Genomic DNA, 20,570 nt, shown 5'->3' with positions numbered 1-20,570 from the left:
CCTGTCACCCACTTGCAGAGAAACAGAGGCTAGAGGCACCATCCCTACCCATCCTGGCTAATAGCCATTGATGGACCAAACCTCCATGAATCTATCTAGCTCTTTTTTGAACCCTGTTAAAGTTCTAGCCTTCACCGCATCCTCTGGCAAGGAGTTCCACAAGTTGACCGTGCGCTGAGTGAAGAAAATCTTCCTTGTGTTTGTTTTAAACCTGCTGCCTATTAATTTCATTTGGTGACCCCTAGTTCTTATATTGCGGGAATAAGTAAATCACTTTTCCTTATTCACTTTTTCCACACCAGTCATGGTTTTATAGACCTTTCTCGTATCCCCCCTTCGTCTCCTCTTTTGTAAGATGAAAAGTCCCAGTCTCTTTAATCTCTCTTCACATGGGACCCGTTCCAAACCCCTCATTATTTTTGTTGCCCTTTTCTGAATCTTTTTCTGGCCTTGCTTTGGCCATGGGTAAGTTTTCCAAAGAGAATCCAGACAGGTGGTCATTTAAGAATTGGGTACCCGCTACAGGATCAGGGTCTGGGAGCCCAAGTGCCTGAGGCCACTTTCCGAAGAGATTTGGAGCAGGCCTGCACTCCAGCAAAGGCCTGGCTGCAGCCACGCACTAGCTTTAATCTAGCTACCCCAGACCGGGCTGGCGTAAGCTACGGTTGCTAACGGCCGTCCTGAAGCCAGCATCGGGATGTCCACACTTGCGTGGTACGTGGCAAGGTCTTAGTGCCAATGGGAATCTGGCAGTGGGTTGTTTCTACAGGGGGTAGCTGCACAGGTATGGACCCGCCCCCTGTGTGGATGTGCTGCACTAGTATAAAAAGTGATTTGCACGGGGGAGCAGTTCCCGGCTGATGGGCATCACTTTTTACACTAGTGCAGCACATTTAGCCCTATGGAATCAGGGAGAGAAACCAACTCAGCACTGTCTGAAGAGGAAAAAAGGGGGAACGAAACAAGGGAAGGAGGGAGACGAGGGAAGAAGGGGATGATCCTACCTCGTAATATTTGCCATCTAAGTAGCAGCCGCAGTTGTGGGGGAGGATGCAGCTCTTGCCGTTCAGGACGTACCCAGAATCGCACTGGCAGCCTTCCACGCAGTAATGGTTACAGTCGCTTTTCAGCCGGATGGCGGCGCAGCGGGGCTGGCACACAGTCACACAGCTCTCGTAGTGACTGTTGGGGGGGCAGCTGACAGCTGGAAAGCAAGGCACAGGGCTCAGCCTGCAGGAGAAAACACTTTTGACGGACGGATCACCCCTCCCCCACAGCAGCGCAGGGCCGCAAGCGTCACTCTCGTGCGAATACGGAACGATAGTGTGGAACGGCAGGTGTTCGCACGGACTCCCTCAGCTACCTAGCCCCCCAACTCCAAGGGCTAAAGAGAAGCAAGACAAAGTTTGGCACATCCAAGGATCGCAAAGCACCTTGCGGACGCTGATGAAGATACATCCCCAGCAGGGTAAGGCACGTTTATCTCAATGTTACAACCGAGGGAAACTGAGGCACAAAGGAAGAAATTGATCAAGGCAAGGAAGAGAATCCAGACAGCTCAGATCTTGGTACTTTTTAGACTATCAGAGACTGATTCCCCAATGCCTTGAGCCCTAGGCATTAAATGTGGATACAGTCTTTCATCTCCACTTGCTAAACACCAAGGGAGAGTGCTGTTCTGCTCTGCTAAGTCACAATTTATATTCCACCCCAGAAAAGGCTGAATTTTACTGGTGAGTGAAGTCATCTTGATATTAGGTTAGCTTCATTTGGGATGGAAGCTGCTGCATTAATGTAAGGTGATCAGCACAGCCCTGGGTTATCGTGAGCCACACTCAGAGCCAGTCTTAGGGGTGGGCAAGCTGGCCAGTCACCTACGGCTGCCATTTTCAAGGGGCCGCTGACAGAGCCAGTCTTAGGGGCGACCTCCCAATTCCTCCCCCCAGGTTTCTCTGGTTACTCCCAGACCCATTGCCTGATACATTTTTGTCCAGTATTTTTTTTTAAACCATCTGTCAACCCTACGGGCGAGCCGGGCAGTCGCCCAGGGCCGCCAATTGGTTAGGACCAACCCCGGCTACACTTAAAACATTTCCGTTTCAACATGAAATCCCGTAAGGCTTCCGTGGTGAGTTCAGCGTTGGGGAGATGGGGTCCCCCTGTTTAATCTTTCACCTCTCGAGGGCCAAGCTCCAATCTCAGCTCAGGTGGGAACAGTTGGCCTTCCATCCTTAGCCCTCATTGTACACAGGACAGAAACCATCTCGCATGGCCAGTGGTCTTTGCCTGGGAAAGACTCGTAGGGCTCCGTCTGGCTATGTCAGAGGCCCTCTAGCAGAACTACTACCCCGCTGTATATCAGCCACGCAAGCGAGCATCCAGCAAAACACATTCACTTAATGTACTGCTTTCTTTTCCTCCTCCTTCTCTATGCTTCTCTGGATTCAAATAGTACCTAGAAACCACAGCCAAGATCGGGGCTCTATTAGTCAAGGCATAATGCACATGCTATGAACCAGTCTCTGCCCCAAAGGCCTTACACTCTTAAAATATAAGACTGAGGAAGAGGAGGGGAAATGGATGGACAGAGAAGTAAGGTGATTAGTCTATGGCCAGAATCAAGACTAGACCCCAAGGCTAACAGAGAGCCAACCTAGCACCTTATCACTAGACTACATTATCTCTCTCCCATCACCCATGCCGGCCTCCCTCTAGTGTCCCCACCTCTGCATTGCCTCGCCTGCCTTCTGCGCTGTTCAGCTCACAGATACAGAAATGGAAGCCAACCCCAGCTTATGCCGTGCCTAGCTCCAGCCGCCATGAGCACGCCCCGGTGCTCGACAGCATTATGTTTTCAGTCATGACTTTGCGACTAGAAAAAAAAGAACGAATGAAATTTAATTTTAAATCTTGTTAGTGATGAAAATTACTTTTCGTCTGATTTGCCAGATTGTCTGTCTGCTGGAGAGGTTTGCAGCTCCATGTATGAGGGAGTGTAATTGAACGATGCATTGTAATCTTATTGACAATAGCAGGCAGTGTCATTAGAACAAACACATAATCTTCCCCCTCCATATAACTAATCAAATTCTTGTTTAACAAATGAAGAATAGCTGCTGTCTTTTGAACTTTGGAGTTAACCCATTCCCTCCTTGGATGTGCTGCAAGGCGCAAGATGCTCTAAACTGTGTGGCTCCTGACTATTCAGCTATGCTCTTTGTGAGTTGTCTGTGGAGTTTGAAGTGGGGCCCTTCAGCATAGATCTTGCATTAAAGGAGTAGTTCAATTAGCAGGCAATAGTAGTAGGCTATCATCAATTGGCCCAGCCAGTGCTTTTTTTGTGATGGTACTGCCTGGTACTCAGTACTGGCATCTCCAGACACAGTACCGGCACCTCTGTACCCAAATGTTCGACAGTCGGCTGGGTCACATGTCTTAAAGGGGCCGTGTGTCTTAAAAGGGCAATGCCGGTTCCTACCCTGTCTTTTTTTTTTGCTCAACAACTTTTCCCCTGGAGTACCGGCACCTTTTTTTTTTTTTTTAAACAGAAAAAGCATTGGGACCAACCATTACAAGTACATCTGTATAGGGGGAGCCAGCTACAATACTCTCATGTCCCTTGTGCAACAGAAGCACCACCCCCTGTATGCGTACCACCCCCTCCTTTGTGATGGTGTCTGAGCAGCTCACAATCATGAATGTATTTATCCTCACAGTACTCCCGAGGACAGCACCATCCCCTTCTTACACTGGTGAAACTGAGGCACACAGAGAATAAGTGACTTGCCCAGGGAGTCTGAGGCAGAGCCAGGAATTAACCCTCCACCTGCTGAGTCCCAGGCTGTGCTCCCTCCATTGGGCCACGCAGAGGAGAACTTCACCACATCCCTGGGCTGTTGCTGAAGCCCTTGGCTAGCTAAGATTGCAGCATGGTCCGGGGACGGCGTTAAAACTCAGCCAGGTTCCTTAGCCACCCGAGCCACGCTCGGACTTTGCTGGGGTGCGACCCTATTGCAAACAGGTCCCTGACAGCTGAACTCGCATGGACAGGATCCCTGGCCCTGTCCACAATACATTTGAGCTACCAGGAAGAGCTGGCTAGACAGTCCTAGCTTGGAGGGACTGGCTTCCAAATAGAGCTGAGCCCCGGCAACTCCCACGGAAGTGGCTACCCCACACGTGCCAGATCCCTGTTGTTAAACATGCCACGAGGCCCAGCTGCAGGTTTTGTGATGTGGTTATCACACAAGAGGCTGCTGGCCCAGCGCACACCACGCAGAACATGGCTGAAAGACGGTCCCCGAGCATGCCAACGTGTTGTGCTTTGAGCCGGCTCGGGAGCAGACCTGAGCAGACAGAAACACAAACCAACAGCCCGTCTACCAACACAGTCACACCGGGGAATCCGGTTATAACTCACTTGCCTGCTAACCCGTTTACAACCATGGCTCTCGACTGTAGCGCTGACTGGACCGTACCTACGTTCCAGACCCAGGAGATGTCTGGTTTAAGTTTTCGTTTGCACCAGACTTTAGCCTATGTTCAAAACACAGCGAAGGGCTAGTGTGCAGTACAGGCTGGAGTGCTGCAATAGGATCCATGTGGGGAGATGCGTTGGTACCAAACCCATGGTCTCGCCATGTGATGGACTGCAGAAGTGGGTTGAACCCCGATTAGGGGTCACTTCTCACAGTTGCATCTGCAGTGTAGACAGGGCTGAATCGAAGGCGGCGGCGTGTGTAGCACCAGGCTGCTAACTCGGTTCTCAGGAGAATAAAAACCCTGTTCTTCCAGACTGGGGAGACCAAGCTAGAAACCTCCTTGCATCAACCCCAATAGGTCGCTAATCCTAGCACCTGAGTAGACTAACATACAAACAATGCCCCTTGACTATTACACCGACAGGCCCAGCATTTCCCAACAAGCCTGGAGAACTACCCAAGGCAAATGTAATTCCTGCCAAGTGCTTAGGAAACCAACCGATTTAGTGGCTGCCCCATAATTCATCCTCCCACAACTCCATTTCCTTTATGAATATGTTGACATGAGAGATAATCTCCCATGACGCTGGCACTCATCTCTTTCACGCTGAGTTGTTTGTTGAGCTATTTTTCTTCCCTGTCTCTTGTCACTAGTCCCATTCAAGCCATTATTTTGGGGTTTGTCATTATTATGGGACCTAACCCTGGTGGTTCTCCTTAAGACTCCCACGAGTGTCCGGGATTCCTCATCTCCATGCTCACCACCTCTCCACCTCAAAAGCCAGACAGCAAGGCGCTTCTATTCATCCCCCGTGACAACACCATCCGCGCATCTCAGAACGTTCCAAAACATTTCCTGTTCTACAGAGGAGACGTTCTACACCACAGGCCAGTGAGGAAGCTGGAAAGGGAACTCAGGTGTCCTGGTTCCCAGTTCTGTGCCCTACCCACTGGGAAACACTGTCTCGCAAGACTCAACCCTGCACAGCGGTGTCTAGAGGTTCTCACAACCACACTTTTGGTGGCCTCAGAGGACAGCCACCACCTCTTTCTGGTGGCTGCTCTGACCACTTTCCCCAAAATCCCTAATTAACGTTGGGAAAAGAAAACAGGCACATGTCTGTGTCCAAATCATTGTGATTTTTTTGTGTAGGGTTGTGGGTTTGGGGTTTTAGGCAAACTCACACAGAATGTACACTTGTCTCTATGTGTTACTGGACTGAAACAGACACTACCACAAATCAGGCGCTTTGCATGTGTTGTCTTTTGTTGTTGTTTCTTCTGTCTTTTTTGGGGGGGGGGAGGAGGTTGCTTTTTCCTTGCGTCTGCTGCTGTGAAGAGTGATAGCTATGTGATGGCTAATATCGCTTTTCACAGATGCAGACTTGCTAGCTGGCTGGGAGGCCCTGGAGAGCAGAATTAACGCACACGCCAATATCCCTTTTCACACCAGATTTACTCAGCCGTGGCAAGCTGGGGAGGCGGGGAGGGAGGCAGGAAGGGCCAGGGGCAATGGGAGCAGGCGGGTGGTAAGCCCAGGTCATCGATGCAGCAGGGGTCGGGGCCATGGGGGATCCTGGGGCCAGAGCCCATATAGCAGGAGCCAGGACCCTCAGGTCGGGGTCTGGAGATGGAGCCTGTTCCTGTGTGGCTGGAGCCCCACAATCAGAGCCTGCCACCCACCACCCCAAGGCAGAAGCTGGAAGCAGGAGGCCCACCACCCCCAGGACGGTGGGGAACTCACACTGGCTGCCTGCTCCTCCAAGGTTTGTGGCCCCAGGAGGAGGCAGCCCACGGGGAGGGTGAAACCAGCTGAGGATCTCGCCCAGAAGCAGACACTCCCCCAACCGATTCAGAGGGGCAAAGGGAGAAGGGGGAGGTTGTGCTCACAGCATGAGGTGAAGTTCCTCCAGCCGGTGACGGCTATTCCCTGGGTCTGGCAGGTGCTGGCGTAATTCTGCAGCCAGCTGCAGGCGGTTTGGACAGCTCCCCCGTCGATGCAGGTGTCGAAGAGGCAGTTCTTGTAGAAGAAGCCGGGGTGGACTTTACTGTGGCACTTGCCGAAGACGCTGCTCTTGCTGGGGATCAGGCTGCACAGCTGCTGGGGTTTCCAGAACCCTTCCACCTTACTGCAGGTGGGACACCGGTCTCCACAGCCCACCTGGCAGAAGGTGTCCCGCTTCACCCAGCTCTGCCCGAAGTCGTTGACGCTGGAGGCCGCCAGCCCGGCGGACGTCTCCAGCTCGTCGCTGGGATCGCCATTGTAGCGGCCGCAGAGGCCGTAGGTGTTGTTCTGGAGGCTTCGCGGGACGGTGATGGAGAGGAAGGTCTTCCAGTCATAGACCACCTTCAGCCCGAAGTCGCTCTCCACCACGATGTGGAAGCCGAAGGCGAAGATGTTCACCTTCCCTTGGCCCAGCTTCAAGGGCAGGTACAGACGCTCGTTGTTAATCTGCAAGGACACAGGAGAGATTAGTGATCCGCGAGGACTCAAAGGCAGGATGCAGGGATGCCATTTGTTTTAGGAGAGGCGCCTCGTTTGTGGGCCAGGCGTGGACTGTGATGCAGCTCTCAGAAGAAGAAAGCGATAATAATTATAACGACTGTAGCCTGGATGAAGCACTGGAGGAGGCTATATTTTACCTCCACGCTTTTTCTGGACTGGGCTTCCCTATTCCACCCTGCATGCTGTTTGTGAGCACCTCTGTACCAGGACTGGGGTAAACGGTGCCAAGAAACCAGCTACGCAACAGGGATGTCTGTACTGGAGTCGCAGGGTGCGACTGCCACTCGAGTAGACGGACCTGAGCTAGCTTTGATCTAGCCACCTCGAGTGCCTGAGCAGTGAAGCTACAGTAGAACAAGCCTGCCTAGACCCCAGGGAACGACGCAGGTGGCTAACTCATGCTGAATCAGTTGCTGCTGCCGCTTCACTGCACTGGTACCCAACGTAGCCGTATTAAAATTAGCTCATAAGAACGGCCAGACTGGGTCAGACCAATGGTCCATCTACCCAGTGTCCTGTCTGCTGGCAGTGGCCAATACCAGGTGCCCCAGAGGGAGGGAACACAACAGGGATCCCTCCCCTGCCTGTTCCCAGCTTCTGCCCAACAAAGCCTAGAGACACCCTCCAGGCCCATCCAGGCTGCGCTTTGAACTTCGACGTGTGGACAAAACCCCAGTTACCCAACAAGTCCTCCCTCCTCGTGCAGCGCCCGACTGGAGTCCCCCCGAGCGTTTCCCACGCACAGACAGCTTGCGGGCGTGGGCCCTCCAAGGTCACTTGCTGGGGCTTTACCCTTCCAGAGAGCACAGCTACAAACAGCAGCACTGGAATCATTTTCGGGGGGGGCGGGGGGGGTGCTGAGCTGTGTCCCCCCCGACTGCCCACGCCCCTCCCTGCCCCAGGCTGGGACCACAGCTGGAGGTGGCTGCAGAGTCCTGGGCACCGGCCAAGAGCAGAGCCCCAGGCCCAGCGGGCAGGACCCCAGATGGCAGCAGGGCCGGTGGCTAGGACGCTGGGTGGCAGCGGGTGCAGGTTGACAGCCAGGACCCCAGCTCAGGGCTAGAGGTGGAGATTCCAGGTACAAAACCTGAGGTGCTGCAGCGCCTCCTTGCACCGTTATTCCCCGCAGCTACGGGCACAAACACGTCACTGTCTCTGGAAAGCGATGGCGGCAGCACCGGTGAAAACAGAAGGCCCCTTAAGGAAGTGAAGGCAACAGGCAACTTCCCGAAACGGGCAGCCGAGCATGCGCAGATAGGAACGATAGGAATTGTGGAGACAGGATGCGTGTGGGATGCAAGAGCTGCAGGGGACTTCAGACCATCAGTGAGGATCTACCAAAACTTTACAGCTTAGCCTCAACTCCTGCCCTGGCCCCCGTTAGCTGGCCGCGTGTACTGTGCTCAGCTGAGTCCCGCCTGCTGCCTGCCCCGCCACCCCTCTCCCCGCCCAGCCGACTCACCAGCACGGTGTACTTGTAGGCCCGATGGATGACTATGTTGTAATTGAAGACGTTCACCTCAACTTGTTTCACCCACAGGGCCAGGGACGGGTCCCGATCCTCATTCTTGGCCGTGACGGTGAACAGTGGGAAAGTATCCGACCTCTCCACCCGCTGCCTGGAGATGGTCGTGCAAAGGACCAGAGGGCAGCTGCTCTGAAAGTCGAATGAGAACCCGTCGAAGGTCAAGTAGTGGCCGTAGCCGGACACGATGCAGGAGGCGTCCGTGCGGGGCTGGCAGGAGTAGAGCCCGTTTTCCTCCAGGCAGTATTCGTCGTCCTTGCAGGAGATGTTCTCGCAGTGCACGCTGTTGTCGGACCCGTTGCAGTAGCAGAAGAACTGGCAGTCGATATCCATCCAGAAGGTTTGGTTGGTGAAAAGCTGGTGCCCTTCAAAACTGCAGCCACACTCGCTCCTGGGGACGCACTGGGCGCCTTGGAAGGCAAAGCCCTCGTCGCACTGGCAGCCCTCCGTGCAGGTGTCCACGCAGACGGGGCCGATGACCAGGGCTTCGCAGGTCTCCATGCAGGTCATGCACTCCTCGAAGTGGCTGTTCTCGGGGCACTGGAGAGCTGGAGGCAATGAGCACAGGCAGCGTCAGCGTTACCGGAGAGGAAGGGGCCTCGCTCCCCGACCAGAGCGACTCACGTCAGAGCAGAGGATGAGACCAGGGGCGCGCGGGGGGCTGGGGACTGGGCCGCACAAGGGACTGTAAAAGAAAACAGCGCCACCCCCGCCACTCCCCTGCGCCTCCCTGTCCCGTTTTCACCTCCCGCCGCCCACTCCTCCCTCCCCACCCGGCCTTCGAAAGCCGGTTTCTGCTCATCCTCTCGGCTCTGCAGAGGCTTCCGGCCGCCCAGTTCAGTATTGCCCTCTGGCGCCTGAGAATCTCCCTGGACTTTCTCCCCCTGGCCTCCCGCTCAGAGCCCCCTCCCCCTCCACCCCATCTCTCTGGTCTTGTCCTTCTCCCTTTCCCTTTGACCTCGATCTGAAACAGCTGCCTCTGCCAGAGACGCTGCGCTCCCACCTTCCGCCCTGTCTCCGGCCTTCAGCTCTCAGCTGCCACCTTGTCTGAGACTCACCTTCCTCCCCCGCCCAGCACTTACTGCCCCCCCCCCGGCTGCCAAATACCCCCCAGCAAGTGGCAACCAGGCTCTTTGCCCTTCCTTCAAGTGCCCCGTATCCCCAGGCCTTCTCCTTTTACTTCCTCTGCCTTCCCGTTCTCTTTGTCGCTTTCACCCACTCTCAGCTCCACACGTTACCCTTGATTGATGCGTCCCCTGCACCGGGACCAATCGCCCCTCTGCGTATCCACTCCACCTCCCCTCCGCCTTTGGGAATCCTTCCCGCCTTCTCCGCCTCTCGGCACCTTCCCAGCTAGGGATGGAAGCGACTCCTCGACTATCCGATAAGCAAGAGCTTATCAGATAGACGCCTAGTCCCTCAACTAGTCACTCCCCCCCTTGCTGCCTCTATCAGAGCAGGGGGAGCAGGAGCAGGAGCCGGTGCTGGAGGGATCCAGCTTAAAAGCTGTTTCCCCCCCAGCACCATCTCCGCAGGGGGGCAGGACAGGCAGGAGGGTAGCGGGGACTGGGTGTGAGCTGGGAATCAGCTGACTCCCAGTCCCAGACGCTGCACCTCTGCTGTTTAAAAATCAGATGCGCAGCTGGGGGGACCCGGCGCAGGCCGGAAATCAGCTATCCCAGCACGCGCAGCGTCCCCCCTGCTGTGCGCCAGCTTTTTAAATGTATTAAGAGTCTGTTGGCTCTTCATACATTTAAAAGGCAGAGGGGTTATTCCCAGGGCTGGGGGCTAATCCTGCTGCAGCTCCCTTGCTTATCGGCTAATCGACGAGTCGATGGAAAACCCATCGATTAGCGGATTAAACTGCAGTTAACATCCTTATTCCCATCCCTCGTGTATTCATGCGTGTCTCATCTCCCGGATCTCAGCACCATGTCCTGGGAGATGCTGAGCATTCTCTAACCACACTGGTGTCAGCGGTAGCTCTGGGCACTCAGTACCTCACTGGAGAAGAGCATAGGCATGGGAACTAGGGCTGTGGGGGGTGCTGCAGCACCCCCAGGCTCCCGGCCTACCGCTCAGAGTCCCGACTGCCTCCCCACATGCCACAGGCTCTGTGCCAGTCGCATGCCCAAGGACCCAGGTGCTGCCCTGCACGCCCGGTGCTCTGCTGCCAGCTGTGTACCCAGGGTACTGGCTGCTGACCCACACTCTTGGAGCGCTTCCATGAGGAGTAATGGTAGTTCGAACTAGGAAGCCTAGTTCGAACTACCTAGTTCGTGCCGCGTGTAGCCGCGCGGCACGGGGTTCAAACCAGCCGGGATTTAAAAATGGCGGTGCCCGGCTTATGCAAATGAAGCCCGGGAAATTCAAATCCCGGGCTTCATTTGCAAGTGCGGTATGCCTACATTACCCTCCTAGTTCGAACTAGCGGGGTAGTGTAGACATACCCTTACTATCTAAATAGGCAAGCTGGACAAAGGTAGGGGGAAATAGAGGCACAGAGCAAGAGCGTGACTTGTCCGAGGTCACAAAGCTGAACCAGGAATAGAAGGTCAGTTCATATGACTCTGAGGGCCCTGCCCATTAGACCATGCTGCCTCTCCTTCCCTCTCCCTTCCACAGACTCCCATAGGCTCTCGGAGAGATGAAGGCTGGTTCATTGCCTCTTATGTACTTCTGCACTGTGGTATTTTTACATTTGCTTTTGAATTATGAATGTTGTAACATCAACGGCAAGTTGACAGCAGTAGCAAACAACATGACTTATCTAAATTACCCTGTGCTGATGGCTTCCACTATTGTTAGAATCCATCTGCAGTTCTGGAACACTCGTACCCAGTGTAATAAAACTCCTGATGTCTCCTGAAATGTTATCATGCAATTACTTAATGGGAGGACTCTTTCTCCAAGGGAAAGGAACGGCTTAAAAAATAGCCCGAGCACAAAAAAGCAACAGCTTTGTGTCTTGGTGTCCAAACAAGATTATGTTCTTAATTTGTACAAGTTGCCCATTTACTTGCCAATTCTTCCAGACAAGTACAAATGTGTTCTCTCTGCGACACAAGACTCTACTTTACTATGATGCTAATGGGGCAGACGCAGGTGCTCATCTGAATAAGCTGAAATTGGCGAAAAGCCACTATGAAAACAAACAGCTCTCCCCACCCAACGCCGACCGAAGACGTTCTCCAACTTACGGCAAAAGTTGAAGCTCCTCCATGGGCCGACCTCCACTTCAGCGTTCTTACAGGCGCTAGCGTAACGAGCCACCGAGTCGCAGAGCTCCGACTGGTTCCCCCCGCTCTGGCACAGGCGGAAGAGGCAGGTGCGGTAGTAGGCCGAGGCGTTGACCACGCCGTGGCAGTCCAGGAAGGAGCTGTTGGTGGGGTCGTTGATGAGGCCACACTTGGCGCGGCTCCTGTAGGACTTGAGGAGCTCTGAGTCGTTGTGGCAGGCCTTGAGCAGGTCCCCACACTCCCCATTGCAGATCTCGTCGAAGGTGGTCCAGCTCTGCAGGAAAACCGCCAGGTTGTCCGTGCACTTGCCGTTGGGGAAGCAGAATTCGTCGCTCTTGTTCCCGTTGTAGAAGCCGCACAGCCCGCCGGTGCAGTTGAAGTAGGTGGTCGAGAGGCGTATCTGCAGCACGCCCAGAGTAGAGTACTGGATACTCACCAGCCCCGCGGCCTCGATCACCGTGCCGTTCTTGCTGCGGTAAATTTCCAGTTGGCCGGAGGGGAGGAAAAACGGCAGCTCCACGTCATAGCCATTGACCTGCAACGGAAGCGCACGGTGGGTGTGGAATGCTCACCGATCCCACCGCTGGCACCATGCTGTGCTATTGTACTGCCCCCTCCTCCCGCAGCCCACGCAGAATGGACAGCGAGCACCTCAAGGGGGGCTACGTTATCATAGGGTCTCATGACGCTGCTGCTCCTTAAACCAAACCCACGTGCTGCCTGAAAACAGTCCCCGTGTGACCAGCCCCATGCCACAGCACGAGAACCTCTGACCCACAGTACATCGCCCTGGTGAGAGCCGAACGGAGGAGCTAGTGGAAGAAACAGGACAATAAGGGAGGGCCCCTCGTAGCTAGGAAGTAGGCCAATCCGGTTGAATGTGAATTGAGGCTGTTTTATAACAAGCCCCTGGCCATCTGGGAACCATACAGTACAATGTCTGTATTACAAACACTTTGGGAGCAGGGACTTTTTACTCCATGTTTGTGCAATGCACAGTGGGGTCCATGTGCATGGTTGGATTGCTAGGTGCTACCACAATATGCATAAAGAACCTGAGCTAGAACCAAAATTCTCCGTCAAGAAAAAGCACAGGTCTCTTACACTTCAGCTATAGGAGAGTCCCCATTAGCAGTATGGAGCCTCTGACACACAGGAGAGCTGTTCTGATTGCAACCAGCAGAGGGCAGGGATGTGCTTGCACACTCCCCAGCGTGTTGCAAAGCAGTGGTAGGGCTGTGTAACTGCAAGCATGATGGAAGAGTATCACACAGCTGCATGTACAACAGCAACACCCCTTCCATGCGGGCATTGGTGGCAAGTAAACCTATCTATTTTGAGTCTGAATAAATAAGAATTGCAGCCAGCTTGACAACCCATGTGTCTAGAGCCCATTCATCTGTAAGCAGCTCTTGCTCAAAACAAGGTTGCAGGGACAATTTGTAGGTCACACCGTGGATTTTGGATTTTTTTTTCAATGCATGTGTCCTGGCCCAGGTTGCTCATTCTGGAAATCAAACAGCGATTTATCTAACCGACAGCAACGTCAACTCCAACTGGGATTTGGCCAATCAAGCTGTGCTCTTGCGGCGTCTTGCATCCTCCATCCCCACTAGCAAACATTCAGCAAGTGGGGCTTAGCTGAGATTTGCAATAGCGACGTTAGTTAAGGACGCACGAGTCAGAAGTGCATCCTTGCCTCTCTCCTGTGGTTGTCCCCTGACTCAGCCGGGCTAGAAGAGCAAACGCTACAGTAAAGCAAGCAAAGCCTCACAGGCAGCAAAACTGTTAGGTAAGAAGGTTCCGTGTTTTCCATAGCTGCTTTGTTGACTTTAACTACACTGTAACCCCAGGCTGTGCAGACAGCAGTGTTTTAATAAAACCCACAGACTCGCAGTACAGGCATTGTACATTGATTTCTACCTACATCCCTTTCATCTTGGCATCCATTCAGATTGTCCATGGGCCAGTTGTTCCCAGCACCAGCTTTCCCACATGGCATCTGGACCTGCTACAAATTAAACCCTTCATCTTCCATGCTCTGTCTCATTCTGGAACATCTGTTTTCTCTGCTCAGCCTCCCAGCCCGCCCTCCTTCACCTCTCTCCGTTAGAAGAACAAAACAATCGGTTGCAAATAATCCACCTGCAGCTGGGATTTCTCGGTTGAGCAGGGCTCAGGCTTCAGGACTGTAGAATTACAGTGGAGATGCTTCAGGTTGGACTGTGAGACCCGCCCGACTCATGGGGTCCCAGAGCTTAAGATCAAACATCTACCCAGCAATTTTGCAGCCCTGCAGCCTGAGGGAGTTGACACAGGCCAGCCATGGAGTTTTACTGACAGAAACCCGCAAGGTCTTTGGAAAGGACAGAGGTTAAGGATGGGATTGGGGGGCAGGTCTTTTGAAAATCCCAACCTAAATGTCCACCGGCATGTTTTGGGGTTCACAGTGTTGTCCAGTGGGAAGAGTTAGAGCTGCTGGATTCTAATCCCAGCTGTGCCACTCTGCCTCAGTCTGCCCCTCTGTAAAATGGGGACAAATTATCTCTTTCTGGAGAAGGAACTGTGGGTTCACCACTTATAACCTCAAGCCATCCTGCCTAGAGTAATGGCAAAATTGATTTCTAATGGCCCCAGTAGAGCAATCTTTTGTCAGTCCTCAGACCCTGGGCGCATGTGGGCACCTACCCATGGCTACAGCCTAAAGGCCTCATGCTTGGAACGCCTCTGAGCACACGGTACATCTGGCCTGCTACCGGACCTCCAGGGACGGGGGCACCACAGCGCTCACCATTAGCTCCTGCAGTGGAGTTGGTTACAAATGACGTGCCTCTGTTGAGTCACATGTGTAAAGAGTTCAGCAATTCTCAGATGGAACACACAACGGACGCACAAAGCTCTCTCAGCAGAGAGAGACGCCCTTCTCCCTTCCCCTCTGTGGAAGATTGCCCCTTGCGGGGATTCTTACTTTGATATCAGATGTGCTACTGCCTCCAACTTTGACCTCCTGACCGGCCACCTGGATCCTCAGGGGTCGTAGCCAGCTAGGGCTGGATTCGGGTTTCTTTTTGCTGATGTCGACCTCCAGGAAGTGCGGCCGGTCAGAGCAGGTTTTGAGCAGGGTGTAGGAATGCTCTGGGGGGAACACGAAGGCCACCCCGTCGAAGGACTGCAGCACCTGGTTCTGGCTCACCAAGCACAAGCTCTCCCGCTTGGGGTAACAGCCCCGATAGCCGTTCTCCACCGCGCACACCTCTCCTTCCCGGCAGGTGGTGTTCACACAGCTGATCTCTGCCCCGTCCTCGCACCGGCACCGCACCGTGCAGTCCACGGTGGCCCAGAAAGACTCTCCGATGGCATAGTACCGGCCGTCCACGTCGCAGCCACACTGGTGGAGGGGGACGCACTGGTCCGTGCTGAAGACGTAGCCTTCGTTGCACTCGCAGCCCTCGGTGCAAGGGGAGCTGCAGGACAGCGGAGCTGTTAGAGCCGAACACGTCGCCGGGCAGCTGCTGGTGCAGACCGAGTAGTGGCTGAATTCTGGACACTGGACAGCCGTGGCTAGGAGGGGGAAGGTGGAGGAGACACTGTTACAAGGCAACTCATGCTTTGGGGACCGTTTTCTGCTATAGGCCTGAGCCTCTGGGGGCATAAATCTGCATTGAAACAGATTGTCCCTTTTGCACCCAAGTGTAGATTTTAGCCACCATTGCTGCTATCACCTAACCCTGATTTCAGTGTAGCTGTGCCTAGTTCACACAGCAGAGAGATGAAAATGGGGCTCTCAGTAGTGCAGAATCCACATGAACCATCCTTTTCTCCCATTCCCACCCATTGCATTTCCTGTCCCATTGCAATCCCGTAGCAGCCTGAGTTTCTCTCCCACAGCTCCTCATCTGGGCTCCCCCTCTCTCCTGGGGTTGTCCCCTGACTCAGCCGGGCTAGAAGAGCAAACGCTACAGCAAAGCAAGCAAAGCCCCACAGGGAGCAAAACCGTTCGGTAAGAAGGTTCCGTGTTTTCCATAGCTGCTTTGTTGACTTTCACTACAGTGTAACCCCAGGCTGTGCAGACAGCAGTGTTTCCTACTACAGAAACATCAACTGGTAAGAATAAGAGATGAAGGGAGGGGAGGAGGAGAAGAGGGGGAGGAGGAAACAAGAAATCAGGGAGGAGAGAGACTGCAGAGCTATCCTTACTCATACACAGAATATGCAGCTGAGTAGGGCACCCAAACATTTGGGGTATTTGCCAACCCCAAGTACATACTGTCAGTTTCTGAATTTACCGTGTCATTCTATAGGACCTTGGTTTAAAATCTGCTTGAAAACTATTTCATTAGAGTGTCGCTGAAGATTATAAAATCACATCTCTAAAAATATCAACATTCCCCTACACCCGGGCTGTTGTTGGGCAGAGGGGTACCAGTACAACAGTACTGCATAGGGCCCCACAAATCCTCAGGATTCCCCTGAGAGAACGGGAAGAGACGAAGAGAAATCAGGCATGACTAGGGGCTGAGGCATAGACTTTCCTAGAGAATTTTATGGACTCAGATACCATTCAGGTGGTGGCAGGAGGAATATATCAAATGGAATATGTCAGCCCCTTTTAACTATTTCATTTTTAAGATGCTAATAGACTATTTATTGTTTTTTAAGTTTTTCCTTTTACAGACTGGCTCGGCTATCCCTTTGAAACTTATCTACCCAATGTCCTTTTTCCCCTCCCCTCCAAGTTTTTCCTCCTTCCCTTCTCCCCCATCTTCCCTTATTTATTCTTGGTTCTGGACTTCCAACTCTCTAGTCATCTGAAGAAGTGGGCTGTGCCCGCGAAAGCTCATGATACCATCTACGTGTTTTGTTAGTCTCTGAAGTGCTACCAGACTATTTGTTATTTTTTAAGTTTTTCCTGTTACAGACTAACTCAGCTACCCCTCTGAAACTGTTATGTGATTTTATTAATTATGACTATTTCCTTATTAATCTCCTGGACCATTATTATTATTAGGCAGTCATATACCATAACGATAAGCGAGCAAACATATCTGCCTGTCCGTCTACCTATGCATAGCAATGATGAACAGACAGAAAGGAAGTATGGTGATGGTAAATAGAAACCAGACATTAGTATTCAATATTATCGCTGACATACTATATGGATTCTCTCTCTTTAATATCAGTCCCTTACTGCTCTCTCGCTTATCCTCAGGCAGCATTGTTTGCAGTGTTGTTGCCAGGTTGGTCTCAGGATGTTAGAGAGACAAGGAGGTAATAACTTCATTGGACCAGCTTTCATAGGGGAAAGAGACAGGGTCTTGAGTGCCAAGGCTGAAGAAGAGCTTTGCATAAGCTTGCCTCTTTCAGCAACCAGCATCGTTCTGGGATGCACTGACAGGAGTGGTGTGAGCAAGATGACAGAAGTCATTCTTCCGCTCTGCTCTGCGCTGATTAGGCCTCAATTGGAGTATTGTGTCCAGTTCTGGGCACCGCATTTCAGGGAAGATGTGGAGAAACTGGAGAAGGTCCAGAGAAGAGCAACAAAATGGATTAAAGGTCTAGAAAACGTGACCTAGGAGGGAAGACTGAATGAATTGGGCTTGTTTAGTTTGTAAAAGAGAAGACTGAGAGGGGACATGATAGTGGTTTTCGAGTACCTAAAAGGGTGTTACAAGGAGGGAGAAAAATTGTTCTTGATCTCTGAGGACAGGACAAGCAGCAATGGGCTCACATTGCAGCAAGGGAGGTTTAGTTTGGACATTAGGAAAAACTTCCTAGCTGTCAGGGTGGTTAAACACTGGAATAAGTTGCCTAGGGAGGTTGTAGAATCTCCGTCACTGGAGATATTTAAGAGCAGGTTAGACACCTGTCAGGGATGGTCTAGACAGTGCTTAGTCTCTCAACGTCCCTTCCAGTTCTAGGGTTTTATGATTCTACCTTGTCTCTCGTCGCCAATGCCACATAACGAGATTGCCATGACGAATGACTATTACTCCCCCAACTGCTCTGTGGTTGACCCAGCTCCACCCGCTGGTCGGCAGAGGCGATTTACCCTCTTGCTTTAACCAGTGAGACAGGTTGCCGATGGCAGCCCAGAAAAAGGCAACCGTGCCCCTTCTGCCATTCTGAACTAGGATACCTGTGTTGCCAACGCACACTGGGTGCATCAGCTTTAGCATCCCTGGCAGTAGGTGACAGTTCAAAGAGAGCGAGGTGAACGTCCTCCATTATACCCTCTTTCTCTCTAGATCATTCTTCTTTTCTGAGGTGAGGTCCCCCCACCCCCGCCCTTGCACTCCGGGAGTCAGACACGAGTAAAAGTCCTTTCCTGACACGTCATAGAGGAAGGGCGGCCTACACCCTGCAGTATGAGACATGGGGCCCCATTCTCCTTGCACTCACTGTGGTGTAAATCAGGAATAACCGTGTCAGCTGAGTTACCTCTGGACAAAAGTGGGGCAAAAGAAAAAGCGGGTTGAGGGCCCTTGAGTTAGCATCTCACCAGATGGCAACAGTCGTTACGTTAGCCAGCCCTGACTTGCGTTCAGCCACCATGCGCGACACCAGCCTGGCGTTCCGCTGGGCGCTCGAATTTCCCTCTATTTGTTCAACACTCTAACTGCCCTTTGGCTCCTTCAGGCCTCCCTTTGTCCTTCTCGTCTTGCATTTCCGGACTGAAAGGAGGGACTGTTTGGCTTTCCCTGCAAATCTGGCTGCGTCAGTCAAGTTCCTGCCGGCTTGTCTCTTGACTTACCTCAGGCAGGGTGTTCACCTCAACAGGAGTCTGCTGCAGGCCCCTGAAACCTCCTCCCACCTCCCGAGGGCGGCCTTTTGGCTGGAGTACATGCTGACTTACCACACCCTGTCTGGGCTCGCCAGTCTCCCACTGGAATCCCAAGGGCTTGGCACACCAAGGCGTAAGCCTGGATCGCCTGGCAGAGACTGGTGCCGTTGTCCCGGATACTGCATAGGTCATACACACAGCTGTGGACAAAGGCCGTAGGGTCCACAATGGCCCCGCATTCCCACAAGGGGCCATTGGTCTTGTTGATGAAGCCGCAATAGTCGGGCGTGAAATAGAGAGACTCCATTGCCGCGTCACAGAAGCTGCAGTTGTCTAAACAGCCTGGGGAGCATTTCCACTCGGGGTGGTACACTCGCCAGCTCTCCCCCAGGTCCAGCACGGACACCGCCAGCCTCCCGTCTGAGCGAAGGGTATCGTCCTGAGGGTCCTTGTTATAGTTCCCACAGAGGCCACAGGTGGCGTTGATGTAGGTGCCCGGGACAGAGATGGAGGCATAGTGTTGTCCATCATAGGTCACCAAGACACCAAAATCAGTCTCCACCGCCGTGGACAATCCGCTCTGGTAGATTTTTATCGCTCCCAGTTCCAGGGAGAGGGGTAAGGACATCACCAAGTCGTCCACCTGCAGGAGCAAAGCAGAAGAGTATAATCTCGCAAAACGGCAGGGTTACCGCACTGTTAGGAGCTCAGGCGGGTGGTTCTGCAGAAGTTCCCCTGCAGTAGCTGAACTGGATCCCAGAAATGGGCTGCTTCCGATTTTGGAATCCGAGCAAGATGGTGAATTGGGATCCAGCAACTCCAACCCAGGCCCAACAAAGTTCGGAGAGGGGGTTAGATTTTAGGGGCCTGGTTTGGGCCTTTCTAGTTGTCAGCATGACCTACACTTACACTCCCCACCCTTTCCGAGGAGTCTTACAAAGACACTGGCCCAGATTCTCAGCTGGTACAAATTGTCATAGACCCGCTGACTTCAATAGAGCTACACCGCTTTGCATCAGCCAAGGATCCGACCCAAGGAGTTTTCCTTCTTTGCTGGGGCTCTTACCTTCACTTTCCCAAAGCTCCCTTTGGGGATCACAATCTTGTGAGAATAAACCTCCACCGAGATATCCTTCAACCAGGAGACAGAGGAGCCCCCTCGGTTCTCATTCTTGGCCTCCACGCTGAAGAAAGGCAGGTTTGATTCTGGCCAGCACTGCCTGGTGAGGAGGTAGGCGCAGGAACCCTGGAAGTGAAAGAGGAAGCCATCGAAGGTGTGGTAGTGTGGGTCTCCGAACACCACGCAGGTGCTGCTCTCCACTGGCACACACTGGTAGAACTTGTCCTTCGGCTCACACACTTCGTAGGGGCCACAAGCCATCTCCTGGCAGAAGATCTCATTGTTAAAGTCCAGGCAACGACACTTGGTGGAGCAGTTGGCGTTGTCCCAGAATATCTCCCCTGGGTGGAGAAACTGCCCTAAAAGAACCCCGCATTGCGTTACTCGTCAGAACACAGAACTCTGTGACATGACACAGAAGAACATTCAAGAGTTCCACGTCATTTGTTCTTTCTGATTCAGGTCCAACCATTCAGAAAACAACCCTTAAGAGCCGGACTGCCTGCTCGGTACTGCTCAGACAGGGCATCCGACGTGATACAGAACTTGCCGTATACAGAGCCTTCTAGCACTGCAACACTTCACATCCCAATTCAGAAAAGCAATGGAAGCACCGGCTTAACTTTAAGCAGTTGAGATGTCCCATTGAAGTCAATGGCACTACTCATATCATATGTTTAACATTAAGCATGTGCTGCAGTGATTGGGTGAATCACGGTCTGTTAATGATGGGGAAAATCAGGTCAATTTTCTAGTTTTGAGAACTGCTCAAACTATTTGGCAGTGGGGGTAGAGGAGAAAGGTAGGTGCACGTAACTAGTTTGGGTACATGAACCTTCTCTCTGGAATTTAAGGTCACTATGTTAAATCAATCTGTTTTAGTTACCCTTTATAACGGTGACTCTGAATCTACTGACA

The 20,570-nt window shown here is 52.8% G+C and overlaps 1 protein-coding gene across 2 annotated transcripts in view; it reads right to left on the bottom strand.

Moving 5' to 3' along the window:
- The window catches only part of LOC102462950 (tubulin-specific chaperone cofactor E-like protein), a 114,111-nt gene that overhangs the window by 26,666 nt on the left and 66,875 nt on the right, over window positions 1-20,570 (bottom strand). For both annotated transcript variants that reach the window (XM_075909746.2, XM_075909743.2), the window contains 7 exons: window positions 19,599-20,011; window positions 18,605-19,175; window positions 14,720-15,312; window positions 11,713-12,286; window positions 8,450-9,060; window positions 6,372-6,933; window positions 1,005-1,204 (listed from right to left, as the gene is read on the bottom strand). In XM_075909746.2, coding sequence (XP_075765861.2) covers window positions 1,005-1,204; window positions 6,372-6,933; window positions 8,450-9,060; window positions 11,713-12,286; window positions 14,720-15,312; window positions 18,605-19,175; window positions 19,599-20,011 — 3,524 coding nt within the window. The remainder of the gene's footprint in view (window positions 1-1,004; window positions 1,205-6,371; window positions 6,934-8,449; window positions 9,061-11,712; window positions 12,287-14,719; window positions 15,313-18,604; window positions 19,176-19,598; window positions 20,012-20,570) is intronic.

The sequence above is a fragment of the Pelodiscus sinensis genome, chromosome 25, assembly GCF_052426305.1.
Source record: "Pelodiscus sinensis isolate ZL-2025 chromosome 25, ASM5242630v1, whole genome shotgun sequence".
NCBI lineage: Eukaryota > Metazoa > Chordata > Testudines > Trionychidae > Pelodiscus > Pelodiscus sinensis.
The sequence above is the reverse complement of the archived record's forward strand: the minus strand, read 5'-3'. Positions and strand labels throughout refer to the sequence as shown.